This window comes from Hibiscus syriacus, unplaced genomic scaffold (genome assembly GCF_006381635.1).
Source record: "Hibiscus syriacus cultivar Baekdansim isolate YM2019G1 unplaced genomic scaffold, ASM638163v2 tig00111022_pilon, whole genome shotgun sequence".
Taxonomy (NCBI): Eukaryota; Viridiplantae; Streptophyta; class Magnoliopsida; order Malvales; family Malvaceae; genus Hibiscus; species Hibiscus syriacus.
Genome location: NW_024062956.1, coordinates 759,427 through 778,677, shown reverse-complemented (window position 1 = coordinate 778,677; position 19,251 = coordinate 759,427). Strand labels below are relative to the sequence as shown.

The 19,251-nt window shown below is 34.4% G+C and overlaps 2 protein-coding genes across 4 annotated transcripts in view; both read left to right on the top strand.

Moving 5' to 3' along the window:
* Window positions 1–7,289, top strand: part of LOC120150385 (callose synthase 3-like) — a 49,592-nt gene extending 42,303 nt beyond the window's left edge. For both annotated transcript variants that reach the window (XM_039163068.1, XM_039163067.1), the window contains exons 26-43: window positions 135–258; window positions 355–455; window positions 551–689; window positions 1,027–1,178; window positions 1,855–1,964; window positions 2,046–2,171; window positions 2,309–2,377; window positions 2,537–2,723; window positions 2,824–2,980; window positions 3,452–3,571; window positions 3,724–3,842; window positions 3,919–4,002; window positions 4,629–4,741; window positions 4,824–5,053; window positions 5,156–5,953; window positions 6,034–6,084; window positions 6,439–6,627; window positions 6,846–7,289. In XM_039163068.1, the coding sequence (XP_039018999.1) occupies window positions 135–258; window positions 355–455; window positions 551–689; window positions 1,027–1,178; window positions 1,855–1,964; window positions 2,046–2,171; window positions 2,309–2,377; window positions 2,537–2,723; window positions 2,824–2,980; window positions 3,452–3,571; window positions 3,724–3,842; window positions 3,919–4,002; window positions 4,629–4,741; window positions 4,824–5,053; window positions 5,156–5,953; window positions 6,034–6,084; window positions 6,439–6,627; window positions 6,846–7,094 (3,118 nt within the window). In that variant the 3' untranslated portion in view covers window positions 7,095–7,289. The remainder of the gene's footprint in view (window positions 1–134; window positions 259–354; window positions 456–550; window positions 690–1,026; window positions 1,179–1,854; window positions 1,965–2,045; window positions 2,172–2,308; window positions 2,378–2,536; window positions 2,724–2,823; window positions 2,981–3,451; window positions 3,572–3,723; window positions 3,843–3,918; window positions 4,003–4,628; window positions 4,742–4,823; window positions 5,054–5,155; window positions 5,954–6,033; window positions 6,085–6,438; window positions 6,628–6,845) is intronic.
* A 1,340-nt stretch (window positions 7,290–8,629) lies between these two features.
* Window positions 8,630–17,948, top strand: LOC120150440 (E3 ubiquitin-protein ligase BRE1-like 2). Of its 2 annotated transcripts, none has more exons than XM_039163134.1 (19): window positions 8,630–8,901; window positions 10,205–10,366; window positions 10,443–10,530; window positions 10,655–10,885; window positions 11,014–11,181; window positions 11,433–11,626; window positions 11,712–11,795; window positions 11,907–12,026; window positions 12,106–12,292; window positions 12,387–12,547; window positions 13,053–13,124; window positions 13,337–13,413; window positions 14,222–14,416; window positions 15,843–15,915; window positions 16,093–16,179; window positions 16,309–16,446; window positions 16,526–16,728; window positions 17,307–17,466; window positions 17,581–17,948. In XM_039163134.1, exons 1-19 carry the CDS (start codon window positions 8,800–8,802, stop codon window positions 17,710–17,712), a joined length of 2,634 nt encoding a protein of 877 aa, XP_039019065.1. In that variant the 5' UTR covers window positions 8,630–8,799; the 3' UTR covers window positions 17,713–17,948. The 2 variants fall into 2 exon arrangements, with proteins under 2 accessions (XP_039019065.1, XP_039019064.1); XM_039163133.1 differs by having other exon boundaries at window positions 8,631–8,901; window positions 17,304–17,466.
* Window positions 17,949–19,251: the final 1,303 nt, after the last annotated feature.

Below are 19,251 nucleotides of genomic sequence, written 5' to 3'. Positions count from 1 at the left end.
TAAGTTCTCTTTAAATTGTTGACCAAAGAAACAAATCATATTTAGTCAAGCTGCAATTTCCTCTCATTAGAATTATTGTTTTGTGAAGCATATTCGTACTTATTTCATTTTAATTCATTCTGATGTGTTTCCAGGGTTATAGATGACATATTTTCCAAGGTTGACAAACGAATAGCAGATGGTAGTCTAATTAAGACTTACAAAATGAGTGCTCTTCCTAGTCTTAATGAACACGTTGTGAAGTTGATAAAACTTCTGGTAATATTCAAAAACTAACTTGGTTTAAGAAGATTTCGTACCCATTGCATTTGGCTGTAGTAAGAAGTCCTAAAATAATTGTCTTGATTTCTGCAGTTGGAAAATAAGACGGACGAAAGGGGTCAAGTGGTACTTTGTTTCCAGGACATGCTGGAAATTGCGACAAAGGACATAATGCCAGAAGAGGATTTCTCCAGGTCTAGTGTCTTCATGTGATTGTTTCGAGCACATGTATGTTATAGTGCCGTAACTTACCATCATTTTATTTTATTTGATCTCTTTTTCTCAATAGTTTGGAACATGGAGGGTCTGCACATGATGGATTCTATGTAGATCCACATCAATTTGATCCAAAGTTAGACCAGTTATTTGCATCTCCTGGAGCTATCAAATTTCCAATAAATCCTGTTACGGAAGCATGGAGGGAAAAGGTGAGCCATTGTTTAGATTAAAGCTTAAAGAATCCTCTGGAATTTTTTTTTCTTGTGCTTTTTCGATTGTTAAGTGTTCTTATCCCATATCAGTTGAGTATTAGGTTCCTTGTGGTTTGTTATTAAATTTGTGCTCCACCTCTTGCCAATTAGTTTTAGGTTGGATGCTGAATATGGTATTAGTGCTTTATCAGATCCTTTCTGAGGGTGACAATCCTAGGTGAGGCTGTTCATGTGTAGGCTCTGTGTGCCACATACAAGGGGGAGTATCCCACATTAAGTATTGGTTTTAAGTTGGATAATTGATGCGTACTCCTTTTTCTTCTCTTCTTTGCAGATCAACCGGCTTTATTTATTACTTACCACGAAGGAATCTGCAATGGATGTGCCATCTAATTTGGAGGCTAGGAGGCGGATTTCTTTCTTCTCTAATTCTTTGTTTATGGACATGCCTGCTGCACCTAAAGTTCGCAATATGCTTTCGTTCTCGTAAGCTTTCTCCTAGATTCATTGTTTCTTTCTATTACTCGTGTTTACTTTTTCTCATATATCTGATTGATTTTTAACTAAAGAATATTTCACAATCTTTTTCATGTAATCGTTGATTTATTATACGATATTATTGTTATATAGTGTAGTAGCTGGGCAATTCTACCTTTAGCAAATAGAAGATTGATAAACTTAGAAAAGAAAAGTTTATTCTATGTTTCTTCTTTAATTATGAAAAAAATTGCAAGAAATTAGACCTTGATATATCTGATATGGGGCCCAAAAGCTAAAAGAAAATAAAGGAAAAATGAAAAACCAAGCTTTATTCTATCTATCTGTCCATTACTCATCGATGGAATGGAAGGATTTTGGCCTATGTTTTTCATTTATATTTTCTCGCACCAACTTTTTCCCCTGTTTGTTTTGTTGCTATTACATACGCAAACTGTTCTATAATAACAATCAGTAGGTGTAGTAACACAAGGTCCTTTAGTCTCCTCTTGACATAGATATTCTCTATTAAATCAAATCTGCATGTCATGATGTAATTGCTTTAAAAGTAAAAAATATGACATAATGAAATTGATAAAATTTAAGGGCATACTAATAGCTTTAATTCCTTCCTTAAATAATGTATTTTCATGAAAATTTGAATAACATACCTCCTTTTTTGCAGTATTTTAACTCCTTACTACACAGAGGAAGTTCTCTTCTCCTTGCACGAATTGGAAGAGCAAAATGAAGATGGTGTTTCCATTCTATTTTACTTGCAAAAAATCTTTCCAGGTTTACACTTGTACCCTGAAAATGTTAAATCTTTGCACGTTTATTCTTCATTTGTGGCTGATTGCCGTTAATGATTTCCAGATGAATGGAATAACTTCCTTGAAAGGGTGGAAAGAAGCAATGAAGAAGAACTTAAAGAATCTCCCGAGTTAGAAGAAAAACTTCGTCTGTGGGCATCATATAGGGGCCAAACTTTAACAAGAACTGGTTCTCTCTCTCTCTCTCTGTCTCTCTCTCTGTGTGTGTGTGTGTGTTCTTGTGTGCTCTTGCTTGGTTGGGCACTGTGACTTTGTTTGTGAATTGGTTTCCATTTTTCTAGACTAATAGATCTTTATAAATGTCAGTTAGAGGTATGATGTACTATCGAGAAGCATTGGAACTTCAGGCTTTCCTTGATATGGCCAAACATGAAGGTATATGTTTCTCATTCCGCTGAACTTCCAGTATAATTGATTGTGTGCTGCTCGTCACCGATTAGTGGTACATCTTCATTACAAATTTATCTGCTTGTATGATTGTTGGTATCTAATATTTTTTTCAAACTCACATTGTTTTAATTTCATCCCGATCAGATTTGATGGAAGGCTATAAGGCCATAGAATTAAACACAGAAGATAGTAAAGAGAACAGATCACTGAAGGCACAGTGTGAGGCTGTAGCTGATATGAAATTTACATATGTGGTGTCTTGTCAACAATATGGCATTCAGAAGCGGTCTGGTAGTGAGCGTGCACAGGATATTCTCAGGCTTATGACAAAGTAAGCATGGTTATTTTCTTTAGCATGAATTGAAGATATTAGTCTCTTAACAAGCGGACATATATTGAACAACATAATGGGGATATATGTTTACTGGCAGATATCCATCACTTCGTGTAGCATACATTGATGAGGTTGAACAGCGTAATGAGGATAGGTCGAAGAAGCTTAATGGCAAGGTTAATTATTTCTCCGTTCTGGTGAGGGCTGTGCCAAAATCTAGTGATTCTTCAGAGCCAGTGCAAAATCTAGATCAGGTAATGCATACTTTGGTTTCATTATTGGATGTTGCTAATTATTTAAATGTTATTTGTTTTTGTATTTTGGGGATTATTGAAGAAAAGTGGATTTGTTAAGCTTTTATAGCATTTTTAGCCTATTAGTTAGAAGCTGTTTCAACATTTTGTTAGTAGAGCCCCTTTGATGAATCACTAAGAAGATTAATGACCATCTTTGAAAGAAATACACTATTGGCATTTACACTGCATCTTGCAAGTTTCTTTGGTTTATCAAATATTGGTTAGATAGCAGAGGTATTATCTTGTATATATTTTAAATATTCGTGCACTTCTAGTGTTCTCTAAAAATGTCAAAGACGTGCATGAAATAACATGATTGTTTTGTCTTGTTTTAGATATCCACTTCCAAATGGATATATATCACTTTCTCAGCATCCTAAAGTTCTTCATTTTTAATAATTTTTTTATGGTAATCATTTCCATAAACAGGAGATTTATCGGATAAAACTTCCAGGACCTGCTATCTTGGGTGAAGGGAAACCTGAAAACCAAAACCATGCTATTATCTTCACACGAGGAGAAGGCTTGCAGACAATAGACATGAATCAGGTTGCTAATTGTTGTGTTTTTACTAAAAATGATTGTCCCTGCCTTCTATTATTTATTTTTTTGCTCGTTCTCATAAGATAGAAGTACCTTTTCTTTCTTGGAATGGATTGCCAAGGATAATTTCCTTTCTCTTTTCTGAATGGATCGCATAGGATAATTACATGGAAGAGGCCTTGAAAATGAGGAATTTGTTGCAAGAATTCCTCAAAAAGCATGATGGTGTAAGGTATCCGTCGATACTTGGTCTCAGAGAGCACATATTTACTGGAAGGTAACCTGGCAGCCTGTTTTTCTAGGTTACAGCTATTTCTTTTTTACATAAGTTAATATTCTACAGTTTGGTGCAGTGTTTCTTCCCTTGCATGGTTCATGTCAAATCAGGAGACCAGTTTTGTCACTATTGGTCAGAGACTGTTAGCCAACCCTCTCAAGTAAGTTGTTGTTGCTTTAAATCTTTTTCGGAATTATTATACTTTTATATTTGTTCAGTGGGATGGATGTTGGGATTTTAATCTCTTGTTGAAAGATCACTACCCATGAATTCTTAGATATGCTGGTTCGTTTGTATTCATGATCAATTTACCCTGCCCCCTTTCTAAAAGATAGCTATGAGCTATTGTAATTAGTTTTTTAATTCGGATATTGAACAAGGTGTTTGATCCCAGGTTTATATATATATATATATATATATATATATATATATATATATTCATGTCCACATTGTAAGCCTGTTTTTCACGTCATTAGTGTTGAGCCTACAGTGATTTTGTTCAATGGTATTATCGAAATTTGATAAAGTTTAGGAGTGAGTGTTGAGCCTACTAAAATGAGAAGTGTTAAATGGTAATATCAATCATTGATCAAGTTTGGGTGTTTGTTGTTAGGGTCTTTTCACTTATTAGTTGGTTCTGGGATTGATGATAACAATAACCATGGGCATAATCCTTCTAATAGATGTTTCTTAGGGTATTTAAATATAAACATCTTTGGGGTCTTTTTTATATTCTGTATGTTAACAATGCTATATCACTTATGTATGTGTTTCCTGTTTTTATAGGGTTCGATTCCATTATGGTCATCCGGATGTATTTGATAGGCTCTTTCACCTCACAAGAGGAGGTGTCAGTAAAGCATCCAGAATAATTAATTTGAGTGAAGATATTTTTGCTGGTAGGGCCTTGATTTTTTGTAAGTGTTTTATTTTTTTGCCCGTCTTCAGTTTCTAACTCCTGTAATTTGATTGTGATTACAGGCTTCAATTCTACACTTCGTGAAGGCAATGTCACCCATCATGAATACATACAAGTTGGGAAGGGAAGGGATGTGGGTCTAAATCAGATATCTATGTTTGAGGCAAAAATAGCTAATGGCAATGGCGAGCAGACATTAAGTCGAGATATATACCGGCTTGGGCATCGTTTTGACTTTTTCAGAATGCTGTCATGTTATTTCACTACAGTCGGTTTTTATTTTAGTACGCTGGTATTTCTTTTAACTTGTCCCTTCTAATTGTGGCTTTAAGACGACAGACTTTAACAGTAATAATAACAATAATAGTAATAAGATGTCTTGTGTGTTTGGCAGGTAACGGTGCTCACTGTGTATGTGTTCCTCTATGGGCGCCTCTATCTTGTACTAAGTGGCCTTGAACAAGAATTGAGTCAGGAACCAGCAATTCGTGATAATAAGCCTCTCCAAGTGGCTCTTGCTTCTCAGTCTTTTGTTCAAATTGGATTTTTGATGGCATTACCCATGTTGATGGAAATTGGTTTGGAAAAGGGTTTCCGAACTGCATTGAGTGAATTTGTATTAATGCAACTGCAACTGGCTCCGGTATTTTTCACATTTTCTCTTGGAACAAAAACCCACTATTATGGAAGGACATTGCTTCATGGAGGTGCTAAGTACAGGGCTACAGGCCGAGGGTTTGTGGTGTTTCATGCCAAGTTTGCTGATAACTACCGGCTTTATTCACGCAGCCATTTTGTTAAGGGTATTGAGATGATGTTCTTGCTTATAGTGTACCAAATCTTTGGTCATACTTACAGAAGTACAGTTGCTTATATATTGATCACTGCTTCCTTGTGGTTTATGGTGGGCACATGGCTTTTTGCTCCCTTCCTGTTCAATCCTTCTGGCTTTGAGTGGCAAAAGATTGTTGATGATTGGACTGATTGGAATAAGTGGATAAACAACAGAGGTGGTATAGGTGTACCTTCCGAAAAAAGTTGGGAATCATGGTGGGAGGAGGAGCAAGAGCATCTTCAATATTCTGGGAAGCGTGGTATTATTGCTGAGATATTGTTAACTTTACGATTCTTTATCTACCAGTATGGGCTTGTCTATCATTTGCACGTTACTAGGGACAACAAAAACTTTTTGGTATGTTCCTCTCTATTTCTATGTCCATTTCCACCCTAATTTTCATCATTTACACAGTCATTTTCATCCACTTGTCACAGATATATGGTGCATCATGGTTGGTGATTGTTCTGATATTGTTTGTAATGAAGGTAAGTGGCAACCATTTTATTTTTCCTGTTAATGTACTTCTCAGATCAGCCAGGTTTAAATCAAGTCGGACCTGTTTTGGTAAGCAGAGTCGGAATTGTCTGGTGGTTTACTTGACCATGGTCAACTTCTGATAATGGTACCGTTTAAAAAAAAGTAATCCAATGTTATAAGATATGGTTTATGATTATTAGTTATTTTCAGCAATCAAGGAAGTGATGTAATCAGTGAAACCTTAATGATTTTTATGCTTTCAATGGTTCCGTAAAAATATTGACGGTCATGAGGATCTTATGATCTCTAATTTGGAGGTTGAACTGTACCATATCTCTTATGATTTTTCTTTTTTGGTTTAGACTGTATCCGTTGGAAGGCGAAAGTTCAGTGCAAGTTATCAACTTGTTTTCCGGCTCATCAAGGGATTAATATTCTTGACATTTGTGTCCATTCTGGTTATTTTGATCACACTTGCAAGGATGACAGTTCAAGACATTATAGTCTGCATTTTTTTTATCTTCATGCCTACGGGATGGGGAATGCTTCTGGTAAGCATGTTTCTGCCTTAAAGTTCTACAATCACATGGTATTAGTTATCTTACATAGTTTTTCTTTACCTCTCAAATGCACAATTTATATTGTAAAGATCAAAAAATGATCTTATAACTTTCATGCACAACAAAATTTGCCCTGTGAATTCGAATGCTTACGAATTTTTTAAAATCACTTTCATAATGGATGTTATTGCTGTTTTCATATGTATCAGATTGCTCAGGCTTTAAGGCCTGTTGTTAAGAAAGCTAATTTCTGGGGATCAGTTAGAACACTTGCTCGTGGATACGAGATTGTAATGGGCTTGCTTCTTTTCACTCCCATCGCATTCCTCGCCTGGTTTCCTTTTGTCTCGGAGTTCCAGACTCGAATGCTTTTCAACCAAGCATTCAGCAGAGGTCTGCAGATTTCTCGTATTCTTGGTGGGCACCGTAAAGATCGAGCTTCACGTCACAAGGAGTAATCATGCTATAAGCAGCTGGAGTTGTAATTATACTGATGCTATTGATCCTCGCTTGTATTCAATGTTGAAAATATTGCTAATTATGGTATGGATGGAAGAGGGGACGTGGCAATTTTGGCGTTTGGAGTGGCATTGTATGGGTGCAGTTGTTGGAAATTAGAATGGATGTTTATTTGGTGATGACTTACTTCTTCAGGCCAGAGTTGTCGTTTGCCATGCATTTACCTATGTGGGAGATAAATGAACGGATGTATGATTTTGTGTTAGGGGTAGGAAATTATGGATTTAATATTAAAAGTTTTAAGAGCTATGAAATTATAAAATTGGAGGATGTGAAATTAGTTTATTAATAAAAAATATAAAAATGTGAAAGTTCCTGTATTCTTAGTAGTCTCTTACAAAATCAATCACTTGAGCAGCCGTAAAATGTAGTACCCTGAGTTACTGGAAATGAAACTGGAAGCTCAGGGCACTAACTTTGATTGATTTTGTATTACCCTATGCGATATTCCTCGTCGATCCCTTATACCAACATTCTTCGTAGATCCCTTATCGCAGCATTCAGGTCTTACAACCACGGGATTAGGTCACACCCTTCTTGAATTATTGGATTGATTTTGAGAATAAATTTTTGACAAACAACTGGAAGCAGAGGCCAACGAACGTCAGGAGGCTATGAGAGCAGGGGATGGAGAGAAAGAAAATTGATGGAAAAGATGGTATCCAAATGGTGTGTGGTTTGTAGAAGAAGTACAGTGAATGAAGGCGTTGCGATGGTGACATTTAGCAAACCTATAGGCTGGAGTTTGAGAGAATCGTCGAATAAATGGCGATGTTGTTGTAGTATCGCAAGGGCAAAACTGTGGAATTTAGGATGGATAAAAAGTGAAAAAGAGATCGAACAACGAAGAAAGGATGAACGATGACATTAAAATGACAGGAGCTATGAAAAAAGTGGGGATGATCGGTATATATGAAAATGAATTAAAAAAGAAGACATTTCCTAAACTTCGACAGTTTTAAAAGTAGGCCATAAAATTATTATTAAATTATTAACAAATTATTTTAAATAAAAATAATAATAAAATTAAAATGATTTTTAAATATTAAATCATTTTTAAAATCATTTTAAATTAAAATTAATTTTATAGATTGTGTAAGTTTCAGGACTAAAATTTGTATTATACCAATTTCACATCACCAATCAATGGCTAAATATAATTATAATTGACCAAAATAGAAATATTACGTAATATGCCTTTTAGTTAAACTAAAATAATTATAAGATAATATATATTCTAAAGATTTTATACCATTTTGACAATGTATGTTTATACTATTTATAAACGTTGATGTTTTAACTTGAACCTTTAGAGCAATAATTATATATTAAATTACTGAGGTAATTTAGTGTGTGCAATGAAACGTAAACGGTAACTTATTGTCCAAACTATTGCAAATTGAGTGATCGTTGGTTGGAGAGCAACAAAGTCAAACGGTAAACGTTGTCGTATTTACCGGTGATGCTTCTTTCTTCTACTTTCTCTGTAGAAAGCATATCACTGGAATCTCTTTCTCGGAGCGAGAAGACTTTGTTAGGGTTTTGGGAACGCGTGACGATCGGAATTTGACGGTGTGGCTAAAGAGTAATCAAGGCTGAAAGAGAGGAGGCGGATGGTGTAAACCGCAATACTAACATCAGTAAATGGAAAGCTTTGAATCTGAAGAACCAGAGAAGAAGAGGCCTCACTTGGATTCTCACGCCATGGCCCGTAATTCCTCCACTTCTCCCAACCATGTCAAATCTGTAATCTCTCTTCCTCAAAAATTTTTAATTATAAAAGATTTATTTCCTGCTCAAATTAATGGGCGTGCATGATTTTGTTGGTTCTTTTCTTACTTTCATGGGATTTTACTTTCGACAGCTTATGGCTTAAATTTTTGCCTGCTATTGTTATTTTGCTTAGATTCTCATTGAAACTTTTGATTTCAAATGCTCTCTCTGCCATCGAGAAAGTATTGGAATAGAAGGGGAATTGAAGTTGTTTTGGACCAATTTTGAATTTGTGATTTAGTTGAATTGATAATGGTTGATAGAAGTAGTTTGTTGTGAAACTCGGTTCCCCTGCCTCTGTGGGTTTTTACTATGGGAAGAAGAAAGAAAAACATGATTCTCCCTCTTAGTGACGTAGCCATAATCAGTATGGCATTGATATGCTTTTGTTTGTTTAGACTTGCAGATATAGAACTGCATACCAAACTCTTTTTTTCCAAACTTTTTCACTGAAGTTGTCTGCTAGCAGGGATGGACTGGAAATTTCAAATGATCATATATTTTAGATATTTTCTTTGAATTTTCTATTGATAATCTGTTTTTGCCCCCCTAGAATTTTATAAGTTTGTCCCTCCCTAGAATTTTAAAGGTTAGCCCACTAGCATAAAATCTTGAGTCTGTCCCTGTCTGCTAGGGTTATGCAACTCCATTGTGATGAAATTGAGCTGATAATGTGGATAAATTATTTAGTTTGCACTAACATTGGGTTCAGAACATCAGTGCTCTATATGTGGACGGAAATATTGTAAATTAGAGAATGTGATGTTGTATTCATGGTTTTAATTATCAGAATTGCCTAATTGCATCATCTTAGAAGCCAAAAATGATTCCTCTAAATTTTAGTTATTTGGTGGCCTCTTTTCTGATTTAAACCATTCCTAGACTTGTCATGAATCGGTCATTAGGCATCTAATAATATGCCTGGACACCATTAATCCACTACCAATTTACGCATGCTGGGTTGAGAAGCTAAGCCCTTTGCATAACCTAATTCAATATTAGGCATACCTGTCAGTGAGTGGAGATAACTGTCTCCTGTCTACTGGTTGAATTTTCCTTTCACTTTTTATCCATGCTTGGTTTTTTCAGACTTTCATCTTGCTATTATCAGGGTATTTCTACGTACACCTCAATATGTAAAGCTGGTGAATGTGTCAAGTAAATTCAAAATTCAACATCAATTTTGATTTTGTTTTTTTTCCTGTATGTGTATGAATTTGTGTTTTTGATACTCTTACACATTAGACTTTAAATAGAGGGATTTTATTTTATCCAGGTTGACGCAGCAATTCTCCAGTATCAGAATCAAAAACTTGTCCAACAATTAGATATTCAGAAACATGAGTTGCATGATCTTGAAACCAAAAATAAAGAACTAAAAGACAAGCAAACCTCTTATGATGATATGCTGATAACTGTGAATCAACTTTGGAATCAGGTAACTATTTCATGACACTCTTTTACTGCTGTATCTTTTGCAATTATCATGATTTTTTTGTTACTCTGCTATATAGTTGGTTGATGATATGGTCCTGCTTGGAATACGAGCTGGAGGAGGCCATAATGTTTTAAAAATCTTGGACCATGCTGACAAGTCTCGAGGTTTGGATAACCTAAATTGTTGGTTAAACATGTTCTTTTGTTTTTGTTTTTGGGAGTTAGGAGATATATTCATGTCTTTTAATAATAAAAACATGTCAAATAAATTAACTTGAGCTCTCTTTAGGTTCTATACCAAAATGCCCTGTGGAGGAGATGTTTCTTTGTAGGCTTCTAGAAACAGATTTTATTGATAGTAGTGACGAAGATGGGATTGCCAATTATGTTGAACGAGTGTTATCTGCGCGCCATTCATCCACTAGGGACTTGATAAAATCTCTGGAGGATACCATCTCCGCCGAGAGGATGAAAACTGAGAGCATGACTTATTCTTTACATGGAAAATTTTCTGTTGAAGGTTAGATATTTCAGTTGCTTAGTAATTTTTCATTCCACATGGTTTTCGTGAATTTTTCAGTTTATTTTTCATTATATAGTACTTCTATCCACAGTTTTATATTGATTATTATTTCATATTTCTCGCAGACACTATAATGCAGCTTTCTAAGATTGATGATATGATGAAAGAAGAGGCTAAAATTTTGCATGAGATGATCAGTGCTCTACATTTGAAGCATAAAGAATATGCAGATGAGATTCAAACATATATGAGCAACCATTCAACTGACCAATCTGAAATTAAACGTCTTCAAGGTCTTTCCTAGTTCAACTTTTAGACGATATTTTATTTTATGCATTATTATTAGATATGGATGCCTGCAATAACTACCTAACATATATAAATGGAATACTCAACAGCAAATTTGGTGCCAACAGAATTACTGTATGCTGGCAACCTGACTAGTTGTCAGCCACTGCCTCGATTTTCTGCTCCTTCTGTTTTAGGTCTTCTCATGATTGTATGTTAAAGCTGTAAATAATTTATTAATTATTGATTCTAAAAGGTGAGTTAGAAGAAATTATGGCCAAACTTGAAGAAAGCAGAAGAAAACTAGTTGACCTAAAAATGCAGAAGAATATAGCATCTGGGATGCATGCATCAACTCCAGTTGTAGCAAATGGCAGCTTGTCACCAGAAAAACCTGCAGATAAGACAATTGGCTTGCGAGAGATAAAGGATTTGATTGAGGAGACAAAGGTATTGGTTTACGTAACTTTTTTTTTTATTTCTCTATCTTTAAGTGACTAATCTCGTAGAATATCTTACTAAACAAGTGTTGCAGATAGTGGCAGCAGATCGACTTTCTGAACTTCAAGATGCACAGGAACAGAACCTAATATATTCAAAGCAACTTAAGGATCTACAGGTTTGCTTGGATTTTTTACCTCTGAAAGTTGTTTTTCTTTTTAGTTAAACTTCCTTTTTGAATAGCACTACATGTTCAAGTAATTTAACTTGCAAAAAATTATTCTTTTAGAATGAACTGAAGGATGACAAATTCATAAAATCCTCTCGGCTCTACACTTTGTTAAATGATCAGCTTCAGCATTGGAATGTTGAAATGGAACAATACAAAGCACTGTCAGATGCTCTGCAGGTTAAGCTGCTTGATATACTTTTTCACATGCTTTGGTTGTTTGATTACTTTTTGGTCCGTCTTGAAAGTATAATTTCAGACTGACAGGTTACTTGTCATGAGGAGGGAGAAGGAACTAAATATGAAAGTTGAGTCGGCCGATTCTGTTAGGAATACAATTGATAATGCTGGTTCTAGAATTGAGGAGCTAAATCTGCAACTCCAGAACTGTATCATAGAAAGAAATGATCTTGAGATCAAAATGGAAGGAGCTATCCAAGATGCTGGTAAAATATTAAATCAGGATTGTACATTATAAAAATTTTAATTAAAGGTGGAAATTTTTGGACTTTTTGGTTTATTTAAATGCTACCTTTTCAGGAAGAAATGACATCAAAGCAGAAATTCGTGTGATGGCATCATCTCTGTCAAAGGAAATGGGAATGATGGAAGCTCAGTTGAATCGCTGGAAGGAGACTGCACACGAAGCTATTTCTCTTCATGAAGAAGCCCAAGCACTAAAAGCTTTGTTAAGTGATAAGGTTTTTATCTTATCCTTATAAGTTCTTCTCGGCGAATAAAAATTTGGAAGTTTCCAATACGGATGAAGTGTTCTTAAATGATCGAATAACTTGAGATAAACACAATGAGGTACTTTTGTACCAACTGGTGGAAGTGTGGAACTTGATTGTCCGATAGAATATCATTTTGGAAGTTCAGAATTGTGTGTTTCTGCACCACCATGTGGTTGCTGATTTTTATTCTTTCAATCTCATCTGCCACTTATCCAAAAAAAAAGTCACATTCCTGTTTTATTAGTGTTCCATTTTATTATTAAGCATGCAATTTGAAGAAGATTGTGGTCTTTCATAAAATGGATCCATATTTCTTTAATTTAATGTATAGAATAAAGAAAGATCTTTATAATATGAATTTTGAATGTTTTGGAACTTTTTAGTTGTTAATTGGCACAATTTTAAGCACATTGGTAGCTCAGATATGTTCAATCTCTAATCAATGTACTTTTTTTCTAAAAATTTCCAATAGACAAACCTACAAAAGTGCTTGGCAGAAGAGTGTGCTGAACAGATTGTGGAAATCAGATCTCTCAATGATTCTGTATGTCTATTCTTTTGATAATCCCAGTTCTTTTCCCCCTCTTTGTTCATTACAATATCGGGGAAAGGGGAAATGCGGGAGCTGGTGCTGGGGTTGGAATGCCTGCTTCCCTAGAAGTTCTAGCTACCTTTGGTTGTTGTGTGTAATTTTTTATTTTCTATGATGACTATTGAGATAAGATTTTCATTATTGAATAATATTCACTTATGCAGATTGAGAAATTGCAGAAGGAAAAATTGGAATTGCAAATCTTCTTGGATATGTATGGTCAAGGAGGCTGTGATAATAGGTATTCTAATTTCAGAATTTATTGAGACACATATGGTAAGAAAGTGAAAATGCAATGAAGGAAATAAGAAAATAACTTCCTTAGTTCCATCTTCAAGCTGTAGATCTTTCTGTTAAATTTTCGTTGATTATCTTTCGTGAAGTTCTTTATTACATTGTGCATTGTTTGTAACTTCATGCTTGAAGTGAAAGTGTGAAACAAATCTATAATTGGTTCTCCCGAAATGCAGAAGCAAATGACTTGTGCTGAACTGCTATTAAACAAACCTAGAATTTTAATGTTGTAGAAGATGATGCTGTGAGTTATATTGCGGTTATAGATTATTATTATTTAAATATTAGTGTTTTACCTTATCACTAACTCTAGTAGCCTACTTTGTAGATAAAGATAATTTTAACTTATTTAGGAATCCTGATCATCACTTGTATAAAAACCTCTGTTGTACCTCTTTTATTATTAACGTGAATACAAGTTAATTTCCAGAAAACACTGTTTCGACAGATGCTGAAATAGTAAAATATTTTAAGGTACATGTTTTAATATTGTTTTTCTTGTTGGTGCATTAAAACTCGTAGTTCCTTGATTCTATACATGCAGTAGCAAGAAGCTGTACGTGATTCTGAATTTGAAATTCTGTTCTTCAGTTGTGTTCACTAGATTGAGCTGGGAATTGTGATATAGTTTGAGCTACAGTTTTATGCATTAACAATGATTATGATTTCTTCTCTACCATTTCATTCACATAACTATTTTTCAGTTTCATTGCTTTCTTCTCTTTCTGAATTTGGTTTCTTGACTTAAATTTCAGAGATGTGACTGAAATAAGAGAATCAAGAAATAAAGCTTATTCGCAAGCTGAAATCTTGAAAAATGCCTTGGATGAACATAGTCTAGAACTAAGAGTGAAAGCTGCTAATGAAGCCGAGGCTGCATGCCAAGAAAGGCTTTCTGTTGCTGAAGCTGAAATAGCTGACCTAAGATCTAAAGTGGATGCTTCTGAGAGGTTTGTACTTCTGTGGTTTTTGGTTTGCTTCTGAATGTTGTTTCGTTGATGTTATTGGTTTGCAATAATAGTGATTCGACTGAAAAGAGGTTGGTGGAGGATGCACATATGCCGATTGATAATTAAATTATATAGGATTTTTATTATATTTTAGGGTTTTAGTTGTAACTTTAAAGGATCTTTAGGATATTTTAGATTTTTTAGGTTATTTTAAAGCAATTAATGTTTACTTCGTTTTGAAGTATTAGGGTTTCAGGATTATATTGGTATTTCTTGTTTTATTAGGTTGTTGGGATTATGTTAAGAATGTGAAAACATCATGTGTCACAAGGTTATTGATGGGGAGGTCAAAGTCAATTGTCTTCCCTTTGTCTTAATTCTTGCGATAACCTATTGTGATGGACAGTTCAGCTTATCCAAGGGAGAAACTATACAACCGTTTGAGAGAGACCCATATGTCTTATGGGTTTTTTGATAAAAATATTGCTTAGGGGTTTATTATTCTATACATCCTTTAAAATAGGGACCAATCTTATTTCATACTAAATAGGAAACCTATTTGAGAAAAAGAAAAAAATGAACTGAAATAAAATCATAACCTAGACTTTCATATCATTCCTGGATTGGCGATTGCATGTTGGTAGTATCCTTGCCTTTCATATCATTCCACTTATGTAGTCCTTTTTTCCATATGCATGCCATATTGATTTTAACCAGGCAAAGATACCAATCATGCAGACAATGTGTATGAATAATGAACTTGAGCGGTTTTCATGCTAAATAAGGATTAATTGGACAAAACTAGTTTCAAGAGCTTACTTTAATAGCTTAATTGTCTACAGCCAAAGAATTAGGGATTTTCTAAGAAATTTGAAAAAGTATAAGGATTAGCCTTTGGTTTTCACCCTTTCCCTATTTCCCTATTCATCAGTTCTTCCAATTCTCTCTAGTTACTAGATTTCTTTGTATATTCTCTATTCTCCCTACTTGTCTTACTTTAGAAGTTATAAATAAATTGTGGTGAAGTAGTTGTATATTTTTGTTTATTTTTTTAGTTCATTACGAAAGGAGAATGTTGTGGTTGCCTCTTCTGCAATACCTTATACTGTACAATGGTTTCTTAACAACTGCTAAAATTGTTTAATTTATTTATCTTATCCTCTTAATGTTAACAGACACATCTATTAATAAAATTAAACAGTAAACCAGTTGATACTTTCAAGAGGTAAAATGCTTATTATGAGTTACCAACCCCTGTATGTGGTATGATCCAAATTGTTTCTTCATCCTTAATGTAAAATTTCTGTGCTTGCATGAGGAAGTGTTGGGGTTTTTAGTTTATGGTTTATGTTTTTATGATTTGTTTCTTTCATTTCCCAAATCTATTTAGTATTATCTAACTATTTTATCCAACAATAAATCACAGGGATGTTTTGGAGCTCACGGAGGCTATTAAAAGTAAAGACGGAGAATCAGAAACATATATTTCTGAAATTGAGGTTTCTCTGAGATTCTTTTTTTTAAAGGAAAAATAAATATTTATTCATTTTTGGTTCCTGCCACCCTTCTCTCACATTTGTTGTATTGCTAGAGCTGCCTTTCCCTGGGTACTAGCTTTTCCATCTACTGCCTTTTCTTTGTCCGCATGTTGAGAGTTATCTTTTATCTTTTGCCAGACCATTGGCCAGGCATATGAAGATATGCAGGCTCAGAACCAGCACCTCTTGCAGCAGATGACTGAGAGAGATGACTACAATATTAAGGTCCATTGCATATTATGTGTCTTGTATTTCAACTGTATTCTTCCATTCTGTATATTGTTAATTAAGAAGTTTTGTTATCTGGTCTTGACGCTTGGGCAACTTTTGTAATTGTGATGGGATTAATTGCAGCTTGTCTCTGAGAGCGTAAAGACAAAGCAGACACATAGTTCCTTACTCTCTGAAAAGCAGACATTAACAAGGCAACTTAAGCAGGTCAATTCATCAATTGAATCCGTGAAAATGAGGATTGCACAAAGTGAGGAGCAGGTAAAATTCGTCAACCTACAGCATTTTTGTTTATCAACCTACAGCATTTTTCAGCCAACCTATAATTTAAACCTTGCAGATGAAAGTTTGTCTGACAGATGCTGTAAAATTCACACAAGAGGATAGACATTTTATGATTAGCCTTGAAACTGCAAAGTGGGAGTTGGCAGATGCTGACAAGGAGTTCAAGTGGCTTAAATCTGCTGCAGCATCTTCTGAGAAGGACTATGAGCAGCTCCAGCGGAAGGTGGAAGAGTTCCAAATGAAGTTGGATAAGGAACAGTGAGTTCTCTTTTCTCTGTTTTGGTGATTTTCCCAGGCTTATATTTTCTTTTGTTGCCCGGTTGTATTGTATTTTGGTGGAATTAGAAGATAAAAGATTATATGTATGTTATCCAACTACAAAAAACATTGATCTGCTCCTATGCTACTCAGACTCAGTTGTGAGTTCTAGTTCTAGGCACAAGTGTCTACCACTGTTAATGTTTTCCATGTATTTGGAGGATTGTTAGAAGTTATATCCCACACAAGTCTCGGACACAGGTACCTTAACAAAAATTAATGAGTTTGAGCAACGTAGCTCTGCCGTTTATTGCCCTTTCACTATATAATGTGAACTGTAATTAGCTGCAAAGAAGGATGAGGGAGAGGCTGTCATAATGGTCAACAATTGCTACAATAACAATGCTTTAACCTATTCATCTTAGGCTTTCCCAAGATTGTAATTTTTGTCCCTTGGGACTTTGGATGTGTTTCCTTGCAGAATACATACCTTTTTCTTTTCTTCTTCTAAATAAATTATTTAGCTCACCTTCAAATTAAATCTCTCCTCTGTTAAAATGGATTTTTTTCTCCAGAAGCCAGAGGAAGAAGCTTGAGGAAGAGCTCAATGAACTGAATAGCAAGATTGCTGAGTTGAGTTCAGAAACCGGAGAGACCACTATACAGAAGCTTCAGGACGAGATTAAGAATTGCAAGAACATTCTCAAATGTGGTGTATGTTTTGATCGGCCGAAGGAGGCGAGTGTTATGACAGCCTGTTGTCCTTTCATAATTCAAACTATTATGTTTGTTTCCTTGACCTCTATTATTAAATTTTGGATTCACTGATGTGTTGCTTTTCGTATTCCACAGGTTGTTATCGTGAAATGCTATCATCTATTTTGCAATCCATGTATACAGAGAAATTTAGAGATACGCCATCGCAAGTGCCCCGGATGTGGAACTGCTTTTGGTCAGAATGATGTTCGGTTTGTAAAGATATGAAAAGTATGTCCTGTCCCAAGGCTTTGTATATCGATTGTGATAAAGTCAGTCAGAGTTGGCATCTGGAAACCAAGGATGCCCCTTCGGGCCCGAACTTGATAGTTATAGATATAATATGTTTTTTTTCCTCTTTTTCATATGTAATAATTTGATCGGCATGGCACGTATATCAATTGTAAATGGAAACTAAACTAGGTGAAAGTCATTACATCATCAGGAAATTGTTCCTTTGGATCTCTGGACCTGTTGGTTGTCAACTTTCGTCCAAGTCATGTTTAATGTTAGAATGAAGGAACATGAGAAAGCAAGTAATAGAGATGATTTAGTAAAATCTCAAGGTTGAAACACCATATTAAGCATACTACTTAACAAACTATTTTCTTATGCACTAAAAATTATGAATGTGTAAGTAACGTTATGGTGTATATTTTAAGCAATTCTGGGGCACAAAATCAACTAAAGGGGCTTGCAACTGTTTAACCATTAGCAGTTTTAACAAGGAAAGTTTTCCAACCATTATTTAGCTGATTTTTTTACGAGTTGGCATATAGTCGTGAACAGTAGCAGCAGATAATTTGATTGTTTCTTGGTGAGTTCTGGTTCATTGATTTGCTTGTCGATGCAATTTCTTAAAATATATCGTCAATTATTCTCTTATGAATAAACCACCCTAAAACAAATCATGTAAGAGTTAATTTCTCAAAAACATTAGAAATTAGAGAAATTTAATAATAGGTAACAAACATATCCTTTTTGATAAATTTTTGAAACAATAATAAAATATTTAGAGCTATTAAATATTGTACCTATATTTTTCAAATATAATTTAACAACTTATGATGAGAAAAGCACAAAATAAAATCGAACTATAATTTTGAAATTGCCTATGCCTTTCGTCAACTCTCCGAGACCCTAAAAAATCACTGATAAAGAGAGGCACCAAGGCAAAGAAAGATTGAGAGAAACGAAATGTGATAGGAAAAATATTTCTTTATAATGAAGGGTAGAGATTGATTTACATCGTCAATTAAAATGAAAGTCAACCTTCCACAAATCATTTATATAATGAAACTGTATCAAATCTCTTATTACATTCCTTAAATATAAAATCACTTGGAATAATAGGTAAATTAATTTGAGAGAAGTTAACTTTGGACATTAATCGAAAGACATAATATTTAGTCTTTTATAGTTACTAAATAATTTTTTATAAATAAACTAGATGAGAATGATAACATAGTGAAAAATAAATTTACTTATTATTCAATGTTACACTCACGAAAAAGGAATATATTTTGATGAAATATATACTTTCTTAATTAAAATGAAAGTTAATTGAATATTACTTATTTTTGTATGTTATCATAATTTTAATTTTTATCAACTGAATATCAGAGGTGGCTATTTAAATGATTTTATAAATGAAGAAGTTTATGTTAAACAACCTCTTAGTTTGAAGATTCAGAATTTGTAAATCATATTTTTGAACTTTCAAAATCTAAAATGCCTTGAAACAAGCTCTTGAAATTTTGTATGAAA